This window comes from Canis lupus, chromosome 23 (assembly GCF_048164855.1).
Source record: "Canis lupus baileyi chromosome 23, mCanLup2.hap1, whole genome shotgun sequence".
Taxonomy (NCBI): Eukaryota; Metazoa; Chordata; class Mammalia; order Carnivora; family Canidae; genus Canis; species Canis lupus.
The window spans coordinates 9,731,570-9,752,247 of record NC_132860.1 but is presented as its reverse complement, the minus strand read 5'-3'; the positions used below and the strand labels follow the sequence as shown (position 1 = coordinate 9,752,247).

At 54.3% G+C, this 20,678-nt stretch overlaps 1 protein-coding gene and 1 long non-coding RNA gene across 4 annotated transcripts; one reads left to right on the top strand and one right to left on the bottom strand.

Moving 5' to 3' along the window:
• Nucleotides 1-353: 353 nt before the first annotated feature.
• On the bottom strand, nucleotides 354-20,654 carry IGSF22 (immunoglobulin superfamily member 22). 3 transcript variants are annotated; one of them, XM_072793813.1, is made up of 23 exons: nucleotides 20,511-20,654; nucleotides 18,510-18,643; nucleotides 16,041-16,172; nucleotides 15,574-15,710; nucleotides 14,391-14,490; nucleotides 14,269-14,308; nucleotides 13,804-13,978; nucleotides 13,044-13,157; nucleotides 12,395-12,557; nucleotides 11,501-11,773; nucleotides 10,269-10,553; nucleotides 9,392-9,516; nucleotides 9,151-9,292; nucleotides 8,691-8,987; nucleotides 7,020-7,322; nucleotides 6,055-6,228; nucleotides 5,718-5,846; nucleotides 4,775-5,071; nucleotides 4,282-4,370; nucleotides 3,988-4,180; nucleotides 3,225-3,524; nucleotides 1,789-2,118; nucleotides 354-590 (listed from the first exon to the last, which is right to left on the bottom strand). In XM_072793813.1, the coding sequence occupies exons 2-23, from the start codon at nucleotides 18,616-18,618 to the stop codon at nucleotides 523-525; spliced, it is 3,975 nt and encodes a 1,324-aa protein (XP_072649914.1). In that variant the 5' UTR covers nucleotides 18,619-18,643; nucleotides 20,511-20,654; the 3' UTR covers nucleotides 354-522. The 3 variants fall into 3 exon arrangements, with proteins under 3 accessions (XP_072649914.1, XP_072649915.1, XP_072649916.1); XM_072793814.1 differs by lacking the exon at nucleotides 20,511-20,654 and having other exon boundaries at nucleotides 18,510-18,660; XM_072793815.1 differs by lacking the exons at nucleotides 18,510-18,643; nucleotides 20,511-20,654 and adding an exon at nucleotides 18,425-18,482.
• Nucleotides 18,059-20,322, top strand: LOC140614689 (uncharacterized). The gene is made up of 2 exons (XR_012015482.1): nucleotides 18,059-18,708; nucleotides 19,909-20,322. It is a non-coding gene; the product is annotated as an uncharacterized lncRNA (long non-coding RNA).
• Nucleotides 20,655-20,678: the final 24 nt, after the last annotated feature.

Sequence of the window (20,678 nt, the reverse complement as noted above, 5' to 3'; positions counted from 1 at the left end):
TTCTAGCTCTGAGATGCACTAATTCTGAAATAGTGGGAATCCTGGACACTAAAGAGGCAAGGCCCTGATCCCTTCAAACCCCAGAACTCTGATGACAACGACAACAACGACACACCTGGTGAAGAAAGGGGGGTGGGGGAAGGACCAGGAGAAGGATAAAGCCTATTAGGACTTGTTTAACCTTGCCCTGAGGGGAGGGGAGGGTGCACTGGGGCTTCCGGGGAGGGGAAGGCAAGCCAAGGCCAGTCACATTCAAGGTAAGTGTGACTTGGGGTCCATGCTCCGTGTGCCCCCATCCACTCCCAAGTCCATGTCCTTGGTCCCTGCACATCACCCTCAGGAACAGGCAGGGCTGAGCTTAGTCAGTTTATTGTCCCATGCTTTCACTTCACGGACTGTTTACGCGGACAAGCACCAGAGAGCAAACGGGGTCACCCTCACTGGGGCGACGCACAGAAGAGGCCCAGAAACAACAGGATAGGCCCTCACAATATCCTCCTGATGCTTGGCCTGGGCCGGAGCTCACATAAGGTACTTTGACTTCTGCAGACTTTCAGTGACTGATGCTAGAATTGACTTGTCATCTTTGTCTGAAAGAGCAAAACAAGTATTTGTCAGTGTCAACGTTGGTTGGAAGGCAGCCTCCAAATTGCTGGAAGTGCAGTGAGGGCCCCAGTCTCCCAAGGTCAGCTGAGAGTGTGGGACGAAGAGTTCTTATTCTACACTTAATATTTGCCAAGCATCGCGCCAGGCACTTCTATCCACTATCTCATTTAAGCCTCCAAACGGCCCTAAGAAATGGATGAGAAAACAGGCTCAGAGTGGTTTGCCAAGGTCACACGGCTGGAGAGCAGTGGAGCCAGGGCCCTGGGCCCATGAGCTTACAACCAGAATTAAGTTGTCAGGGATTTCTCTAGCTGTGGAATGAAAGCTGGGTGTCTCCCACCATGCCTTCCCTGGCCCAGTTCTGTCGCACAGTTCAGCAGCCGCTCTGGAGGCATCATCTCAGTGCCAGACACCTGGCTGGGTATCTGAGAGACAGAGCAACAGAACACGGTACTTTCCCCTAAAGAAAGGCACCTACCGCAGGACACAGTGGACTGCCACGGAGAGTCCAGCGAGTGGCAGAGGATGAGGCTGGAGAAGTAGATGTGGGGCGCAGGGGACTGTGGGGAGCCTTGCTGGCTGGGATTTTCTCAGGAGGATCATGGAAAAGTTAGGGAGTTTAAGCAAGAAGGGAGCAGGGCAGGTCAGCTTTGCAGTTAGACTTCATGTCACTAGCCGTGTAGTTGTGAAGATAGTGTGTAGGAAGAAATATAGGCACACACACTAGCAGAGGCGTGCCCTGTGCAGAGGAAGGGTCTCCACTAGGGTTCCCTTCGGTCCTTCCCCCATTTGTATTTCCCAACTATCCTTATCCAGCCGCTTTCATGCTTGGTTCCCTATCAGAATCACCTGTAAAATACTGTAAACATAAAAATTCCTTCCAGAACCTTGCTGCAGAGATTGCGACTGGTGAGTCCGGTTTAGGCCTAATCACCAGTATCTTGTGCAAAGCAAGTCTAGGCCCCCCAAGGGCTACAATCTGCCGAGGGATTGCAGACTCCCCAGTCTGCAGGGGCCAGGCGCCTAACAAAGGACATCCAGAGGATGGGAGAGAGGTGCCCCTTTGGCCAGGGGGTGAGTGTTTACACCCCCTGATGTTGGAGAAGATGAAAAAGCCGTGCCAGGAGCCAGCCGCCTGGGCGCACCCCCACCCACCCCCGGGCCGCCCCGCGGGGCCCTCACCGTAGACCGTGAGCGCGCAGCTGCTGCGGTCCTTGCCCAGCTCGTTCTCCACCAGGACGCTGTACTCGCCGCTGTCCTTGAGCGTGCAGGTGGGGATGACGATCGTGCAGACGCCGCTGGTGGAGTTGTACCAGAACTTGGAGTTGGCCGTGATGTTGACGTCGCCCTTGTAGAGGGTCACCGTGGGCCGCGGGTTCCCGAGGAAGGCGCAGGTCATGGTGCAGTCCTGGCCGCGCAGCACCGTGTGCGGCTTGAGCGGGGTCACGAAGCGCGGCGCGTGGCGCCAGTCCTTCTGCTGGTAGGGCTTCAGCTTGGCGCTCAGGTCCTCGACTGCGCGGGCGGGACGCGGCCGACGTGAGCGCGCCCTGCATCCCGGGCCCCGGACCCTGCACCCCACACCCTGGACCCCCGCACCCCGGACCCCCGCACCCTGGATCCCCGCGCCCCGCATCCCCGGCCCCGCACCCCACACCCCGGACCTCTGCACCCCTGCACCCTGGGCCCCAGACCCCCGCACCCCAGGCCCCGCACCCCACACCCTGGACACCCACACCCCGCGCCCCGCACCGCGGACCCCCGCACCGCGGACCCCCGCGCCCCGCACCCCGGACCCCCGCGCCCTGCACCCTGGACCCCCGCGCCCCCACACCGCGGACCCCCGCACCGCGGACCCTTGCACTCCGGACCCCCCGCACCCTGCACCCTGGGCCCCGCGCCCGGCACCCCGGACCCCTGCACCCGCACCCCGAACCCCCGCACCGCAGACCCCCTTGCCCCAGACCCCGGCGCCCTGCACCCCGGACCCCGGACCCCCGCACCCCGGACCTCCGCACCATGGAGCCCCGCACCCCGGACCCCCGCAGCCCAGGCCCCGGCAGCCTGCGCCTTTACCCTGGTGCCTGAGGTTCCCGTTCCGCCCCCTCCGGGCCCTTGTCACTCCAGGGTCCCCGACCAAAGCCAGGTGCGCGTGGTTTTCTTTTCCCCTTTTGCAGACCCAGGAGCCCTGACTTCTTTCCCGCTGCCAGCTTCTGGCCCATCGGGCTGCCCCCGCGACGTCTCAGCCTCCTCGGGCTGGGCACCGCCTCAGTTTCCCGACCCTGGCTCCACCCTTAACCCCTTCCCTCCCTGAACGTCCTCCTGGGAGACCCTCCGCAGTCCTCGCCCCGAGGGTCCCAGGGTCGTGCTCAGTTCTCCACTCCCCGCCCAGGGGCACCTCCACCTCAGCCCCACCCCTCAGAGCACCCACAAAGTATCTCCTCTGGGCTTGGGAGTGCTGCTGCTTCCCTTCCCAGCATCCCTGACCTTGGCCTTCCCCCCTCCCTGGCTCTCCGATGGTACCTCAAATCTTTCCTCCCCCTGGCAAGGCCCATGTCATCCCTGCCAGCCAGGGGGTATCACCCAAACCCCCGAGTCCCCCCCCCCCGGCCCCCACTCACTCTTGTCCTTGTTGACGTGCCAGGTATCCTTGGAGTCAAGGGGGTCGCTGTCACCAATTTCGTTCCGGGCCACCACTCGGAAGTAGTACTTCCTGCCAGGGAGCAACCCGGTCACCGTGTACTTGTTGCTGAACACGTGGTCGGCGGCCGTGAACCAGGTGGCGGTGCTGGCATCCCGCTTCAGGATCACGTAGTGGGCCTCGCTGTCCTCCTGCACGTCAGGGCTGTGGTTCCAGGTCAGAGTCACTGTGTTGGGGACCTCCTCAAACAGCTGTAGGTTTGTGGGCGGCCGTGGGAAATCTGGGAAGAGCCACAAGGTGCATCGGCCGCCCTTGGGGGCCTGAAGAATGTGCCCCGCCCCGGCCACCTGCCACGCCCTATGGAGTGTGGGGTAGATAATGTCCCTTTGAGTTCAGGCCGCTGGTGTTTGGGAGGCAGCAGGAACTATTTCTGGGGTGTAGCGCTGCCGCCTACCAGCCCTGTGAACCTGGGCAAGTTACTTATCTTTTCTGAGACCCCTCTCCCCATTTGCAAAATAGGGTTGACAAAAACTACCACAGGGACGTCGAGTAAAGTGCTTAGAAAAGTGGAAACAAACCTCCCCATGAAGGCAAAGGCCAATCACGTCTTGCTCTGTGGTGCCCGAGAAGCCTTCACCATCTCGAGGCATGACTCCGCAGGGCCAGGGACTCCAGCGGTTGGGAGCTATATTTTGCAAGTGTGTGCAAGGCTGCCTCCCCGAGGCCTCCGCCTGCTGTCTTACCTGTCACACGCACGTGGATGTCATAGGATGCTTCTCCAAACTCGTTCTGCAGCAAGATGCGGTACACCCCTGAGTCGGAGCGCTTGGTGCTGTTGATGAGGAACTGGGAGTGGTTTTTGCTTTTGGTGATGGTTTCCCGGCCCTTGGTGGGGATGCCGTCTTTCTGCCAGATTACATTGGGTGGTGGTGAGCCCTGCGGGGTGACCGGAGATGGCACTGGGGTCAACCAGGTGATATTTTGGCCGTCTTGGTTAGGCGGTGGGCATCTGGGGGCCAGGGTCTGGGACGACTCACAGAGAAGGCAGCGTGGATGCAGAGGGCTGTCCCAGCGCGCACCACCATGTGACTCTTCAGCCGGGCACTGAGGTCAAACTTGGGGGCAGCTGCGATGGGGACACAGAGGTGGGGTCATGGACCTCTCTTGGAAAGACTCAGCTTTAAACCTCCCGCCAGAGCCTTTCCCAACCTCTCCTCCAAGCTCTCACGACAGGCCGCATAGACAGCGGGCAGCCCCAGCGCTGCAAAGCATCTAGTTGTTCCTCATCTGTTTTCCCTTATTAGTATGTAAGACTCTAGGGCATGTCCTGTCTCATTTGTTTCTATATTTCTAACACCTCCCTTGGCACACAGTAGATACTACTTGGCATACAGTGAGTGGGTTTTTGAGGGTGGGGACGGGTCACCCCTAGCTCTGTCCAGGTGCAGGTATGGATGACTTCTTGATCAGAGCATCACCCAGGATGCTAGGATGTTGGGGCCTAAACCCCAGCTCTCTCTGCATCCTCACCTGGTGGGGGCATGGCACGGACCCCCTCATCCAGCTCCACAGGCTCCCCGACCCCAGCCTCGTTCACAGCCCGGATTCGGAAGAAGTATTTCTGCCTCTCGGTGAGGCCTCCCACCGTGTAGCAGGTGCCCGAGATGGGGATCTTTGTGCACTTGGACCACTCCTTAGTGTCTTCCGCCCGCATCTCAAGGATGTAACCGGAGGGGGGGTCTCCCTCTGCAGGCTCCCGCCAGGCCAGGGAGATGCTGGAGTTGGAGGAATCAGACACGTGCAGACCCTGCACCAGGCCTGGGGGTTCTGGGTGGCACAGACATCCAGTTGGCCTTCCAACTCATCTGTACTCCACCCCATGCCCAGTTCCCACAGTCAGTAACCCCGAATCCTAACTTTCACCACTACTGCCTCCAACTCCCACTTTACACTTTGAGCACCAACACTGAACACTCAATAACCACCAGATTCAATTCTCTCACTGGCTCCAGCCTTTCATGCTTGAAGTTAATACCCTCCAAATCCACCATACCCTATACCCTCAATCCCCCTATGTTCTAAACTCCACCTTTTAGCCCAACCATCTCCACCACATCCATTCATGTGTATTACCCCCATCTCACCTCCTAAGCTCGGCACTCTCCCAACCATCTACCCGATAGCCCTACACAACCCTCAAACATGCCTCCACCACATTAACCTAACCAGAAACGCTCAAAGTTTTATAACTTTTTTTTTTTCTACCCTGCCTTTTTCTTCACTGACTCTCAATCTTTATTTGCTGGCTTTCTTTTGTGTGTGAATCCTGTTCCTCTTGTTAGGCTGGCAGCTCCCAGAAAGTGGACACTGTGTGGAGGGGTCATCCTGTTAGACTTTCTCAGAGAAGAATTCTGCTGTCTACCTTGTATGGACTAATTCTACTATATTGGGACTTGGCACCCCCCCTACTCACTGACGGGGTCCTTGGCTACCACTGAGTTGGATGCCATACTGGGCTGTCCGGGGCCTGCCTTATTCACAGCTATAACTCGGAATTCATATTCTGTGTCCTCCAGGAGACCATCCACGGTGCACTTGGTGTCTGAAATGGGATTTAAGGGGTCATGAGGCAGCGGATCCATGAGATGGGAGACCAGAGAGTGGGAGGACATGTAAGAGGGGGTTATGAGTTGCTATTAAAAACCCCAAAGGAACTGGGGAATGGAATATGTTCAGGGTAGCAGAGGTACATAGGTCCACCCAGCAAAGCCTCCCTTGGTCCTCCCGGGCCTCTCTCCCTAGGACTTCACCTTGGATGGGGTCCTTGTTGACTGGCACCCATAGGCTACTGCCTTTCTTTCTCCGCTCCACAATGTAGCCAAGCACTGGGGCTCCCCCGTCCTGGGTTGGGGCATTCCATGTAATGGTCATGGCCTCTTTGGTCACATCAGTCACTTGAGGCTGGGAGGCAAGACCAGGAGGCTCTGTGGGAGACAGAGGGCAGAGGTCAGAAGGGAGAGCATGTGGACAGTTGCCCACCCCATGCTGATCTCTGGCTCTCTCCTTAAAAAAAAAAAACCCAATGATTGATTCTTAACTCTTAACAAGTGGGAAGTTAAAAAAGAAAAAAAATACCATCACCAAAAACAATGGCTGGTTTTACTTCCAGATAGTTTAGTTTATTTGGCCTGGAGTGGAGGCCAGGCATCGGCATGCTTTTCAAGACCTCAGGTGATTCTACTGTGTGGCCAAGACTGAGAATCACCAACTCGCATCTTCCAACCTGAGTCATCCCCAATGCCACAGTGCCCCCCTTTCATTTTTCCAGCATCTTAAGGTACTTGATGCATGGAGACATGGAGACCAATCGGGAGGAGTGTTACAAGTAGTTAATTAGCATTCATAATTAAAATGCCAATGTTGTCAAGGGTTTTCTTTGAGAAAAAAAGGGTAGATTCAAGGTTATCTCTAAAACAACATCACTTCCCTTCACATTTGGGATGATTTCTGAAATGGAGAAACAAGTGGCGTCATTTCCCTGGAATTGAATGCAGTTCTGATTATACGCCCCGGAGTGTGCCGTGCATGTGATCTGAGAAAAGTCGAGAATTCCTGCCCGAGACGATGTTCTGCTGTTAGTCTGGATTCCGTCTGTCCCATAGGATAGCTAGAGAGGGGACCCCAGGGAACTGCCCCACAGACTGGCATTCCTCACTGTCTGAAGACCCCGTCCTGACCACTGAGCTTCCCACTGGGCAGGGGCTACGTCACTGACCGATGGGATTTCCCGCAAACACTTCATCCGTCTCCAGCGGGTCGCTCACTCCTTCCGAATTAACCGCCAGGATACGAAACTGGTAGGCTTTCCCCTCTTCTATCTTGTTGGTGGAGAATTTCGTGAATTTGCTGTCCACCTCGCCTATCTTAATCCAGGACTTCTTGCCGACCATCCTCCGTTCTACTATGAACTGCGTCACAGGCCGCCCGCCGTTGTCCTTCGGGGCCTTCCACTTCATGTGCACACAGCTTCCAGAGAGTTCCAGGAACTCCACCCGGCCCTGGGGAGGCTTGGGACGGTCTGCGGAAGACGATAGCATCAGAATGGGAGCAAAGGATCAGAAAGGCTTTATGTCACCTGCCGGAGGTCCAGCCAAACTGGGGCATAGTTAGATCCGCTCACTAACTGAGGAGTTTCGCCACGAGTGGACGGCGACCTTACCTGCCACGAATACCGAGGCTTTCCAGGAATCTCCAGGGAGCTTTCTGGATCCCTCACCCTGCTCTGTGTTCACTGCCCCTCCTGGTAAGACTTGCCCAAAGAGTTTGAGCCTTGGCCGCCTGAAACTCTCACTCGTCTAGGCATGAGTGGACTGGGGATCTGGGGGGCCCCTGCCTTAGCTGATACCCCCACCCTCCCCTTGTGTCCTTCCAGACAAGATCACCCCTCCTCTCAGCTTCCAGAACTCCAGTGCTTTCCGGTATTGATAGTTTATCTTACATTATAATTACACGTCAGCTAGTTTTCACCCCTTTTGGGTCGAGAGACTGCTGGGATACCTCCATCTCTGTGTCCTCAGCACTGAGAACACAGAAGGGCTCAGTCATCTGCTGAGTTGAACTGAAACCCAAACTTTCTCAGTCCACAGCTCGATGGTGTGGGGTGTGTGTGTTACATGTTGAATACGAGCTCAGTAAGGCCAGCCTCTCATCTCTTTCCTTAGCCTTATGTTCAGACCCATCTCAAATCCCATTCCTACCCCCTTTCATTTTTCTTTTTCTTTCTTTCTTTCTTTTTTTTTTTTTTTTTGAAGATTTTATTTATTCATGAGAGACACACAGAGAGAGGCAGAGACACAGGCAGAGGGAGAAGCAGGCTCCATGCAGGGAGCCCGATGTGGGACTCAATCCCAGGACGAGGATCACACCCTGAGCCAAAGGCAGATGTTCAGCTGTTGAGCCACCCAGGCGGCCCCCCTTTCATTTTTCCAGCATCATTTTATCCTCAATCCTATATTACCTCCCATCATTCCATTTCACTTCAACCCCCAAAACTTCCCCACCAACTTCACTTCTATCCCTAAGCCCCACCTCTTTCATTTCATTTCTGCCTTCCAACCATGTCCTCATCTCCACGTCAATGACAACACTTAATACTGGAAGGTCTATTATGTGTTGTACACTGCGAAGTGCCTTAGATTCACTTGAAATAGATACAAAACAAAAAACAAACAAAAACCAAATCGTCCTGTTGCAGGTAAGAAGAAACTGAGGCTTCAGAAGGTGCCTTGAATTGCCCAGAGCCACAAAATCAGGAGTTGGAAAGTGGGCTTGTGGCTGCAAAGCCAGCACGCCAACCCCATTGTCAACCCCCTCTCCAGCTCTAGCCCCATGGGGAGCGCTGAGCTGCAGGTCCCCCAGCCCAGCCCAGCCAGGGTCCTGCCCTCACCCAGCACGCTGAGGTGCAGAGAGGCTGTCGCTGTGCCGTGGTCATTCTTGAGCTTGAGCAGAACCAGGCCACTGTCCTCACGCACGCAGTTTGAAATGGTGAGCAGCGCCTGGTCTTCCCCGCGCTCCATGGACACACGCTCCTCCTCCGTCACCTCCACGCCGTCCTTGTACCACGTCACTTTGGGCAGCGGCTTCGCCCGGAAGGGCACCTTGATGTTGGCCGTGTGGCCCACCTTCACCGTCACGGGGTGCGCGGCCAGCGCCTCCAGCATGGACGGGTCGATGGTAGGAGGATCTGTAGGGGGTGGCGGGGCAGGCTGGCCCAGCAGGGATCGGGGGGTGGAGTGGGGCGACGAGGGGTGGAGGAGGACCCCGCGGGGGTCGGGGAAGAGCTCTGCGCTGGCTCGCGGGCCGGCCGGGCGTGGATGAGTTTCGCCGCGAGTGGACGGCGGCCTTACCTGCGATGAATACCGAGGCTTCGCTCTCTGCGCCCTTGGCCCGGAAAGTGTACTTGCCCTCGTGCTCCGGGCCCATATTGGGGAAGATGATTTTGTGCACCGCACCCTGCTTCACGATCTGCACGCCCGGCAAGTCGGTGATCTGGGAGGCGGAGGGGGCGGGCCGGGCGTGAGTGCCAACCAACGTCCGCCCAGTCGACCCCTGGCCGCCTGGTCCCCTCCTCCAGCCCCTGCCTCGGACCTCCTTGCCGTCCTTCAGCCACACGCCCTCCACCTTCTCGTCGTTGAGCACTACGCACAGCTCAGCCGGGCTCCCGGTGGCCGCGTGCACGTCGGACATCCCGCTCTTCACTGTGGCCAGACGCTCTGGGGAGAAGGGGTGCATGGGCTGAGTTAGGGTGCTGGCGGCGGGAAGGGACTTACAGAAAACGTCTGGTGGTCATGGCTAAGGGAAGAGGCAGGGGTGCCACGTCTATCCAAGTAATTTAGGATTGGCAGAGGGTTTGGGAATGGTCAGTGAGCAGTTGGTGAATGGTCGGGTGGAGGGAGGAACTGGAGCAAGTAGGTGGGAGGTTGGGGAAAAGTCCCTTGCATTGGGAAATGGCCAACGGGGGGCTTATCATTGGAGGATGGTCAGTGGGGTCTTAGGATGCTTAGCTAAAGAAGGGGAATAGATGGTGGGGATGTGGGTAGTTAGGGGAGTTGGGATGGCTCCTTATGGTCATGCTAGACTGTTTCTAGGAGTTGAGGGTGGTCAAGGTCAGTGGGGAGTGGTCAGGGCTAGTGAGTAGGGGCTGAGCAGGGTCAAGGAGTATAGGATGATCAGGGCTGCTAGGGCTGTTTAGAGCCTGGAAGTGAAGGATGGATAAAGTCGAGGGATTTTGGATAGAGTTCAAGAGATGAGGTATGATCAGGGTCTAGGAGGTAGAGATGGTCAGGGCCTGGGAGGTCATGGAGATGGTCAGAATTGGGAGATGGGGTGGTCAGAGTGGGGAGGTAGAAATTGATCATAGTCTGAGGAGGGTTGGAGTCAGTAGGGGGCTGATCAGTGTCCCTGGTAGGGAACTGTCAGGGTTGGGTGGGATTGGTCAGTGGGGACTGACAGGGTGGATGTGTACCCTCCACGGTGACTATGGCAGTACTGTAGTATTCAGTGGGGTCTCCATCCTGCATGGCCACCACGGTGTACTCGCCACTGTCACTGAGAAGTGCATCCTCAATGACCAGCTCTGCTCGCTTGCCCTCATGGCTCATGCTGTACTTGGTGCTGCGTTCCAGCAGCTGCCCATCCTTCTTCCAGTGCAGTGTCACATCCTTGGATGTCAGCTCACACTCGAGGCATGCGCGGCTTCTCTCTTTCACACGTACATTCTTGAGGGTTCTCACAAACTTGATGGGGATGCCTGCGGACAGGTAGGCTTGGATCTGCACCCAACCCCCAACATCCCTTTTCTGCAGCTACATGCTACCTTGCTTCTCTTTTTGGTCCCAGAAACACAGGGACTTGTGACATGGGACGTGTGCAACATGTGATCTATAGAGGTAACTGGCAGGAAGGGTCCTAGCTCTGCCCCTTAACTTGCTAGCTGACTGTATGCAATGCATTCACTTTCTGAGTCTCAGTTTCCTCATATATAAAATGGGCTAACAACTCTCACCTCCTCACAGCACGTCAGTCAATATCTCTAATGCCCCTTTGGAACTCCAGCCATAACTGCATTGTCTTTCTGGTGTCTGGGCCTTTACACATGCTGTTCTCTTTGTTGAGAATTTCCTCTCTTCTTCCCCATTTGCGGAAAGCTGAACTCCTTTTTGTTCTTCTTGCTAAAGCTTGGACATCACCTCATCACGTCTTTTCTGACATTACCAAGTAGTGCCCCTTCTTTGGGTTCCCACCACCTCTGTGTCTCCCTCCATCACAGCCATGACGATTCCATGTCACACGTGTCAAGCGCGGTTCACATGTATGACATGCTTCTTGATGTACCCAGCATCATGGGTAGCTCTCTAAACTTGCTCTAATGTAAGAATGCAAGTGGTTAAGAGTGAAGGGCTATAATATATGACATTAGAGCCAGAAAGGCTAATCATTTCTTGACCCACGATCCCCCAACTAGATCATAAGACTCTTTGCTTGAGAACTTATGTTCTAATTCCATTTTCACACCTGCTTCCCCCACTACACTAGGAGTTAGTGGAGAAGAGAACCTCCTGTTTTTCTAGTACCCATTACAGGGCCTTGCAAAGAGAGATGGATGGATGGATGGATGGATGGATGGGAGGATAACTGCCCACATGGAGGTGACTGTGGCATGAGGCCCACCCCTAAAGCTCTGGTCCAACCACTCACGGTCAATAGTGAGCTGGGCCTTCTGTACCAGGTCCCCCACTTCAGCAGAGAACTCGCCGGCATCACTGAGTCTGGCATCCTTAATCTTAAGCGTGTGAGTCAGACCATCCTCAGACACTGTGATTTCATACTTCTCGTCCCTCTTCAGCTCCTTCCCATTGAACTTCCACACAAAGTTAGGCACTTTCTTGGAGAGGCGGATCTCAAATACAGCTGTCTGGCGCTCTGTCACCTTCCCTGGCTTCATCTCTCCCAAGAACTTTAGTGGCTCATCTGTGGAAGAGTAGGAGGGGCAGTCACTGGGCTGCAGCCCGGTCTCTCCTGAGGGGTGCGCGGTCTTGAGGGGGGCATGGAGATTCAAGGATCACTGGTCTCCTGTAGCCCACAACTGGCAAAGCATCCTTCCTTTCATTCTGCTTGTGAACCCCTCCCACAATGTTCGTATGGTCTCCTCCCCAGTAATGTTAACACGGCAATTTAAAAAAGTACTTACGTACTTTTAGATCTGTGCCAGGCACTATTCTAGCCAATTTGCACATATTAATGCATCCAATTCCCATGTAGGTAGATTTTACTATTATTCTCCATTTTACAGATGGGGAAACTGAGGCAAATAACAGTTAAATAACTTGTCCCAGATCACAAGTTCATAATGACAGAAGCTGGGATTTGAACCCCAGTAATCTAACTCTGGAGACCGTGCACTTAACCACGATGCCACACTGCCCCATAGCACTTCCTGTCTCATAGTCCTGTCCCCCACGTTTCCCACCTCCATTAATGTCCATCCCTATGCAGTCCTCTCTTGCATAGCCCCACAGTCTTCTCTCCCCAGCTATTCCTCCCTCAACCTGACTGTGTCCTCCTGGTTCCCCCTGATGCCCACATTCATACCCAGCACTGTGAGCTCTGCTGTCATCCGCTTGTCACCCACGACCAGGCTGTAGGTGTCTGCGTCATTCATATTCACGTTTGTAATAACAAGCATGTGCTTCGTGCCCATCTGCTTCACATCATACTTGCCTAGGGAGTACTGGATCCTCAGTGGTTCATTACCCTGCCTCATGAAACAGGTAGAAAAGCTGATGAGAGACTTTAGGAGGAGACTTCCAGAGGTCCCCATTTCCCAAGGCCAGCCTGAGCTGGGGGTGCCATGTGTACCTCTCTAAGATCCCCAGACACACCAGAGACCCTTGAGATCTCTTTAGCCTCATCATCTGGCACAGTGGAACCCAGGAGCCCTGCCTCCCCTGAGACCTGAACTCTTAATGTGACCTTCAGGACTACCTCCTGCAGCCTTTCAGATGGGTAGACTGAGGCACAAAGTTGCACAAAACTGTTGCAAATGAAAAAGCAAAATGATGGAACAGCTAAGAATAAAGCCCAGCTCTCAGCCAGTTTCAATCATACCAACAGGCATCCTTTTCCTGGGTTGGAGGAAGGGACCTGGTTGATGGATAATGAAAGGGGGTCTGTGAAGGGAGGAGGTGAAGAGAGGAAATGATATTGCCGAGCAGGCCCTGCCTAGGTGCCCCCACGCCACCTTCATCCATATCATCTTGACATTGGGATCCTTCAGCTCCATGATGCAGTCAAAGACCACAGTGGTGTCAATCTTGGTCTGTATGTCTTCCAGGGGCTTCAGAATCCGGATGGTCTGTGAGATTGTGATAATAAAATGGCAGGTGAAGGGACATCTGGAGCCTGACCAGTCTGTTAACGCAATTCTGGAGGAACCCCCTAAAGGTCTGGGGGAGAAATGACTAGGCTGATTGGATAGCTATGCTTCCCCCCGACTTCCTGCCACTGAAAGCCTGCAAGACTTAGGGGGAGACAGATATGTGATGCATGATGAGAATGAGCCACCATTCGTGGAACAGTCATTATGTACCTGGGCCCATTACGTAAGTTCTCTAAATCTGGTGTAGATGCTTAATAATTGTGAGTTGGTTGAATGAATGAATGATGACAACACAAAAACAAATGGAAGAGGAAAGTAGAATTTTCATTTGCAAATGAGAAACTGAGGTTCAGAGAGATGCCCAAGTTCACATAGTTAATAAGGCAGTAGAGCTGGGATTTGAAATCCAGGTCTGTCTGACTCCGGAGTCCATGCAAAAGCACGTGAGGGGGTTGTGGAGAGAGAAGACATAAAAGGAAGGCAAGTTCCTTTCCTGCTCTTGCCTTTGAGCATGTGTGTGCAGGGTGGAGAGGCCTTGCCACTGGGAGACGCACAGGCACTAGCACTTTTGGAGAGACCCAGACCCTGGCCTGCAGACCCCTGCCCCACTATAGGCACTGACCTCCACCTCCACTTTCTTCATCTCTTTGAGCTTCTTGAGCAGGCCCCGGAAGTCGGTGAAGCCGTACTCCATGCAGACCTTCTCAAAGTCCTTCTTGGGCACCTTGGACAAAATCTCCAGCATCTCTTTCTCACCTATTCCCTTCTTCTGCTTCTTCTTGGGAGCAGGGGGTGCCCTGCAAGGAGGTGGGTACCAAGCTTGGACTCAGTACCTCCCTCTGAAGACAAAGGGAGCCTCTCCTAACCTTGAGATTCCCCTCCCTACTTCATCGGTTCTTGGTTCCTGGACCATTAACTCAGGGCCCTGCTGAAAGACCTTCGAGAAGCTCTAGCCTGGATGGTAGAGGGACAGCACCCCAGGCAGAGGAGCTTCCCAGCCTCACTTCTTCTTCTTCTTCTTCTTTTTTTTTTTTTTGCAAACACATGAGGGTTTATTTACAAGCTCAAGCTTGGGTCCAAGTCTCACCTCTTCTTCAACATCTTTTTGAAATCCATTTTCTCTTGACCTGAGGACAGAGAGATGATCAGGGTCAGACAGGGAGAGTCTGGTCCCTGAGAGGAAAGGCCAGGAGGAGGGAGCTGGCTCACCTTCTGTCACCAGCAAGGACACGGTGTAGATGGCATCTGCATGGTCATTGCTTGCAATGCACTTGTAGTTGTCAGAGTCATCGGAGGTCAGTGGCTCCAGCTGTATCAGAGTCAGGCTATTAGTGAGGGAGGGGGGGACCCCAGGGAGACTTTCTGTGAGAAAGGAAAGGAGGAGGGCATGGGGGTGGGTGGGAGAGGAGCTGAGCATTGGGTGTATGCTTTTGCATGGGATTCTCCTTCTAGGCTGTGAGCTGGAAGATAGGGACTAACTCTGAGTTGTAACTAGGAGCAGTTTCTGCCACTGGCATGAGTATTCCTTCTTTAACACATAAGTACTCCTCTGTACGAGGGAGGCACTGGGCCGAGCCTGAGCAAACTGGTGAATTAGGCTGCCTTGGCACCTGCCCGGATGGCACTTACAGCCCAGTGGGGCCTCGGAAGGTGCTCGCTGAATGAATTTGTATAAGGGGTGGCTGGTAGGGGGACTCGGCAGCTTGTGTGCGCTCTGTGGGGCTCAGAGTCCAGTAATAGGACCATGGGAGGGGAAGGAACCGAGTTCTGTCTGTGGGGGAGAGGGGAGGCTCTTTGCCCTTCACAACGGTATATCCTGGCAGGACCAAATGGGAGTCTCCCCGGACTTATCCCTCCTTTCCCTCAAGGGAGCCAGAGGTTGCAGAAGCTGGTTAGATCTAAAGATAATCAGCCCTTGGTGAGCGTCTTCTGGAAGGCTCCCCTGAAGGGCCCAGGACTCCTGAGCCTCACCCCTACACTATACTCAGCTCCTCCCCCTGTCCCTGTCAGCCCCAATTTAGCCTGCCCTCCTCCCACCACGGCCCTGCCCCATCTAGTCATGCCCACATGCTTGGCCTCATTTTCCCTTTGGCTCTCACCTCTGGAACAGCTGGATCTCTTCCTGGTGGGCCTGCCCCTCCTGGGCTTTGCCCAGCTCTCCTTCGCCGCGCCCCTGACTTTGGTCCCCTACCCTACTCACTCTAGCTAGGCCCCAGCTCCCGACCCGGCTTCTCTTAGCCTCCCCTCCTCTCGGCCAGTGACAGCCTCATGTCCCATGGCCCGGTTCTGGGGCCGCCCCGTGGCCCTCTGGTCCACAAGGGGGCTGCGGCATGCCCTGGGTTCCTGCCTCTGGCCTCATCCCTAACTGCGTCTCAGGCTGGGGTCCCCGCACCTTCAGCACGTGCTCCTTGTTAATGCTGTCGTAGAACATCTTGGCCGACTCCTTGATGGGGATGCCGCTCTCTCTCTTCCAGGAGATGTTGGGTTTGGGGTTTCCCTGCACCCGGGCTCGGAACATGGCTTTATCCCCTGCAGTGGGCGCGGGATGCAAGTTCACCTCCAGGCAGACCTGCCTGCACCCTGCCTCCGCCCTGGGCGGGGAGGGACCCTCAGCCTGGCGCAGCCCGGTGGTGGGGTCCAGGGGTGGGGGTTGGGGGTGCTGGTGGGGTCCAGGGGTGGGGGTTAGGGGTGCTGGTGGGGTCCAGGGGTGGGGGTTGGGGGTGCTGGTGGGGTCCAGGGGTGGGGGTTGGGGGTGCTGGTGGGGTCCAGGGGTGGGGGGTGGTCAGGGGTGCTGGTGGGGGCACTGGGAGACGAACGGGAAGCACTTAGGGGTGTGGGGGCGACACGGGGAGTGCGCACCCTCGGACGCGGTGACCGGGTGGGGTTTCTCCACGAACTCTGGGACGCTCTCTCCCGGTGGGATGTCAGAACTCCGAGTGACCAAGCTGAAGAACTCCACGGTGCTCGAGGACTTGCTTGTCACGACTTCCTCTGTGGTGGCAGGTGAGAGGTCAGAATGGGCCCCAGGCGGAGCTCGGCTGGGCTCCGAGGGCCCATCTCTGCTGCTGGGGCCCTGTCGGAGGCCAGCGTGGGGCCTTGGGCCCCACAGGACTGGAGTCAGGAGCCCTTGTGTTAGGGCAAATTCCAAGCACCAGGGGGAGCCAACCCCTCTTACCTTTATTATTGGGTCCTTTTTTTCTTTTTTAAAATTTTATTATTTATTTGAAAGAGAGAGAGCACAAGCAAGGGGAAGAGGGAGAAGCAGACTCCCCGCTGCGCAGGGAGCCCCTGGCGAGGCTCGATCCCAGGACCCTGGAATCATGACCTTAGCCGAAGGCAGACGCCTAAAGCACTGAGCCAACCAGGTGCCCCCTAATTTTTTAAAAAAGAGACTTCCTTTTTTTGAGGGGGGTTCTTGATCTCTTGGGCTTCCCTCCTGGAAGGTCTGGTCCCCCAGTAGTGTTAAGAGGCGGGGGCCCTCTGCTAGGGAGGCCTGATAGTTTACTTGAGCTCTGCTGTAGTTCTGTGGTTCTGCAGTGATTGCAATGGGAGTAGTAATGATTCTTGAGTGAGGAACAGGACACATTCCCACTCCAGGGGGGCCATAGTGGGAATCTCCTTATCTGCGAGAGCGTATTCAATGTGGGAAGGTCACTCTGTATTTGGAGAATGAAAAGTTGTATTTGCTGTATACACTACGAAAAATCTTGTTGGCCCGTGAGCTGACAGTTAAAAACAATTGCTCTGATTCACAGAGTACTTTTCTCGTGTTAGGAACTGTGCTAAACACATTACAGAGGTTATTTTATTTAATCCTGACAATACCCCAGTGAAGTAGGTGCCTCTATTATCACAACTAATCTGAAGGACTGAGATGCAAAAAATGTCTTAAGAAGCCCTGCTTTTAGCCCTCAGTGGTTGAGCATCTGTCTTCAGCTCAGGTTCTGATCCCAGGGTGCTGGGATTGAGTCCCACATTGGGCTCCCCACAGGGAGCCTGCTTCTCCCTCTGCCTGTGTCTCTGCCTCTCTCTGTGTATCTCTCATGAATAAATAAATAAAATCTTAAAAAAAAAAAAAAAAGAAGTCCTGGTTTTAAATAGCAAGCTGGAAGCAGTGTGCAGGCTGCACCTGACCTGCAGATGTGTTTTATTTGATCTCTTTGACGGTTGAACAAAAGTAGCCCTATATCTAAAAATTAAGAGATTTCACATAAAAAGACAGGTTTCTGGATTCTCACCACTGAGCTCATAATCCCTATATGACAACAGTCAGTGGGTGGTGAATAGTGGGGGCCTCTGTGGGTGGGGCATGTCCTCTGTGGTTCCCTTAGTCTTGTTTCTGCATTTACATTCCCTGCCTGGACCCGGCTGGCCAGTGGTTTTAAACTCTGGCTGAGTGTTAGAATCTTTGGAGAGCTGGAAACACACACACACACACACACACACACACACACACACACACCCCAGACTTATGTATTGCTATTTTTTCATTCCCCTTCCTCACTCCCTGCTGCACTAAGATAATTCTACTGGGCAGCCAGGGCTCAGAATCACTGCTATAATCACTTAAGTTTGCAGCTTCTGGTCTTGAGTTCCAGCTGTTGCACTTGCCCTGGCTTGCTGTCCGGGAGGAGTTGGTATAGAGCGTTCATCTGGCCCTGACCCCTGTGCACACAGCAGTTTGAGGGACTCGGCCCCTCCAGGACTTTGAGGGAGGGGCAGTGACCAGGGAGGAGATATTGGATATCCTGGCCCCTGGCCACCTTTTAATCACTTTCCACTAGAGACATGACTAAAACAATGTGTTCTGCTCTGAGACCATTTCTCAGCTTTCCCTTGGATCTGCTCTCCCCCAAGCCTGGTCCCCAAGGGTTGACAGCCTGGAAGCTTAGGTCACTTGTTTATGTGTTCATCCTCTCTGCACTGGCAGCTCCAAATCTCCTGTTTCTTAAGTGGAGCAGGGTCAGCATTACTCATACCTAGGACGGTAGCTACTTCCCTAGCTTCCTCAGTGCCCGAAAGTCGGCCATCGGATATACATCCATTAGCCTACGGCTCTGATCTCCTCAAACAATGAAGCTCCTCCATCGCTCATACACATTCACGTGATTGGCTTTTCCTAAGCTGTTTCTCAGAAGATCTGATCTGTGGGTGAACATCCCAGGGGCTGAAGCTTTATCAAAGCACAGGTTAGGAGAGGGCTGCTCTTTGTACCTTGGGCTCCTGAGGGGCCCAGTACTCACAGAGACTGAGGCCACCCCCAGGGGGTGGATGCAGAGGAAGAAAGGCTGCCCTTTCCCGATCCCCCCTTCCGCCCAGTCTACTTGCCTCCCACGATCTTGGTTGTCTGGGAGAAGGTCTGCACGTGGGTGGTGGAGCTCGAGAACTCCATGGACACGTGCTCCTGCAGCAGCTGCTTGTGGTGAATGGTCGTCATGGTGACAGCAGGCGTGGGCACTCACCTGGAGGACCAGGGAGAGAATGAGGTCATGAAGGACAAGGAAGGGAATAGGAGAGAGATCCAGAGGTGTGTGTGTGTGTGTGTGTGTGTGTGTGTGTGTGTGAAGGGACAGGGCATGCGGACACAAGGGGAGGGCGAGGGGAAGTAGGGCTGCAAGCCACTTCTCTCTGGCCTCTCTTTTCTTCCCTTTGTATCTCACCTTCCCAGGATGGTTTGGAGGACTGGTGGGCCTGTCACCCACCAAGTAACCCCAAACCATTCCAACTCTCAGGGGGAGAGAATGTAGGGCTTAGATTTACCCAGGGATCCAAGGGGTAAGGCCCAGGGGGAGCTGAGGATACAGAGTGATAGCTACATGGAACTAGGGAGGCGGTGCCCAATATTTCATCAGGGGGGAATGAAGTCAGACCTAAGAAGGGACTTCCTGACTAAGCCATACTACAGTGGGCCTTAGAAGGAAGCAGGCATTTTCCTCCTGGGCCCTGGGGACCCCTGGCATCGGTGGAATGCTAAGACAGATGATAGCATGTTTCATTAGTTCTGCTTTCATTTGTGACTGGGAAAGGACAGAGGTTGAGCTTTCTTTTTTTTTTTTTTCATTTCTTATACTTAAAAAAATCAGTAATCCAGTCTCATAATTAATAAATAAAACAATATAAACATCTATATGAAGAGGCTCCCTCCCACTCCTGAGCTCCCATCTCCCAATCATCCCCCCACATGTAAGCACTTGTGGCCTCTCGGCTCCTTCCTAGGCTCCTTCATGCAAATACAAGTATATTTTTATCCTCGTCCTCTTTTTGCACTTCAGGTATTCCTATTCCGCCCTTTCTTTTTCACTTAATACATCTTGGAGAGCTCTCCATCCCAGTTCATAAAGATTTTCTGCATTCTTGCTAACAGCTACAGAGCATTTTGATGAATGGATGTTCCATTTTTGTTTAACCAGCATGGCACTTTTTCCACCCACACTTTATATAGGAGGAAACTGCTGTCTGAGAGAAATCACCTGCTCGAGGTCACTCAGACTAGAATCCTGGCCTCTTGACCCCCAGCCCACTTCCCTGGAGGGATCCAAAAGCCTGGTTCTGAGCCAGGCAGTTCGAGGCTCACCTTCCATCTCACCTGCCATGACATATCTCTGCCTGCTTCCACTCCTGAGTACTGAGACTGTCACCGGCTAGACCCCAAGAGCTGACTTTTACTCCTCACCTGCTTGTACCCACTGAAACTTTATCAAAACTTTGTCCCACATTCTCCTTTAAGCTCTTCTTCCCAGCTCATCTCTTCACTCAGGCAAAAGACCCGAGGGGCCTAACATCCTGTGATGGAAACCAAAACTACCCCTCCAGCAGTAAGGACTGCCTGGACAGGAGCTTGGGCGGCCCAGACCACCCAGACCAGTTTGAGCTCAACTCCCGACTCACACCTGTGCAGATGGACCGTGGAGCAACCAGTTACCTGCACCTCATTATGATACTGAAATCTCCACCCAAGGAGCAGCACAAGCCTCCTTTACATAACATACAACGTACATATGAGCAGGTTTCCTTAGGGCGCACGCGCAACCTTATGCCCACCTCTACCAGCCATGACAAGGCTCCCCTATCTAAATATGCATCCTGACCGTAAATAAAAGAAACCCACTCGCCCTTGCTCGGGGAGTCACAGCTTTGGAAATGTTTCCCCGTGATCTCCTTATGTGCTGCAAATGAGGTCTCCCTTGTGCGACAGCTCACCTGGGGTAGCTCCTACCTGCGACCCCCCAAGGAGCGCACTCATGCTATTTGGGTTACTCTGGCTGTCCTGCACTGGGCTCCGAAGACAGCCGGCTCTGTCCCCTTCTTGAGGAAAGAGGGGAGCCTTACCTTTGTGTGACCAGTTCCTCCTAACCCCTGAATGCTGTGTCCACGGCCTTGGGGGTGCAGTTATGCCTGGGCTATCGGCGGGCGGTCTCCTTCTTTTGCCCCAACAGTGGAGCCACCAGGAGTCACGGGTTCCTTAAATGTCTGGCCCCTTGGGGGCGATCCCTTACT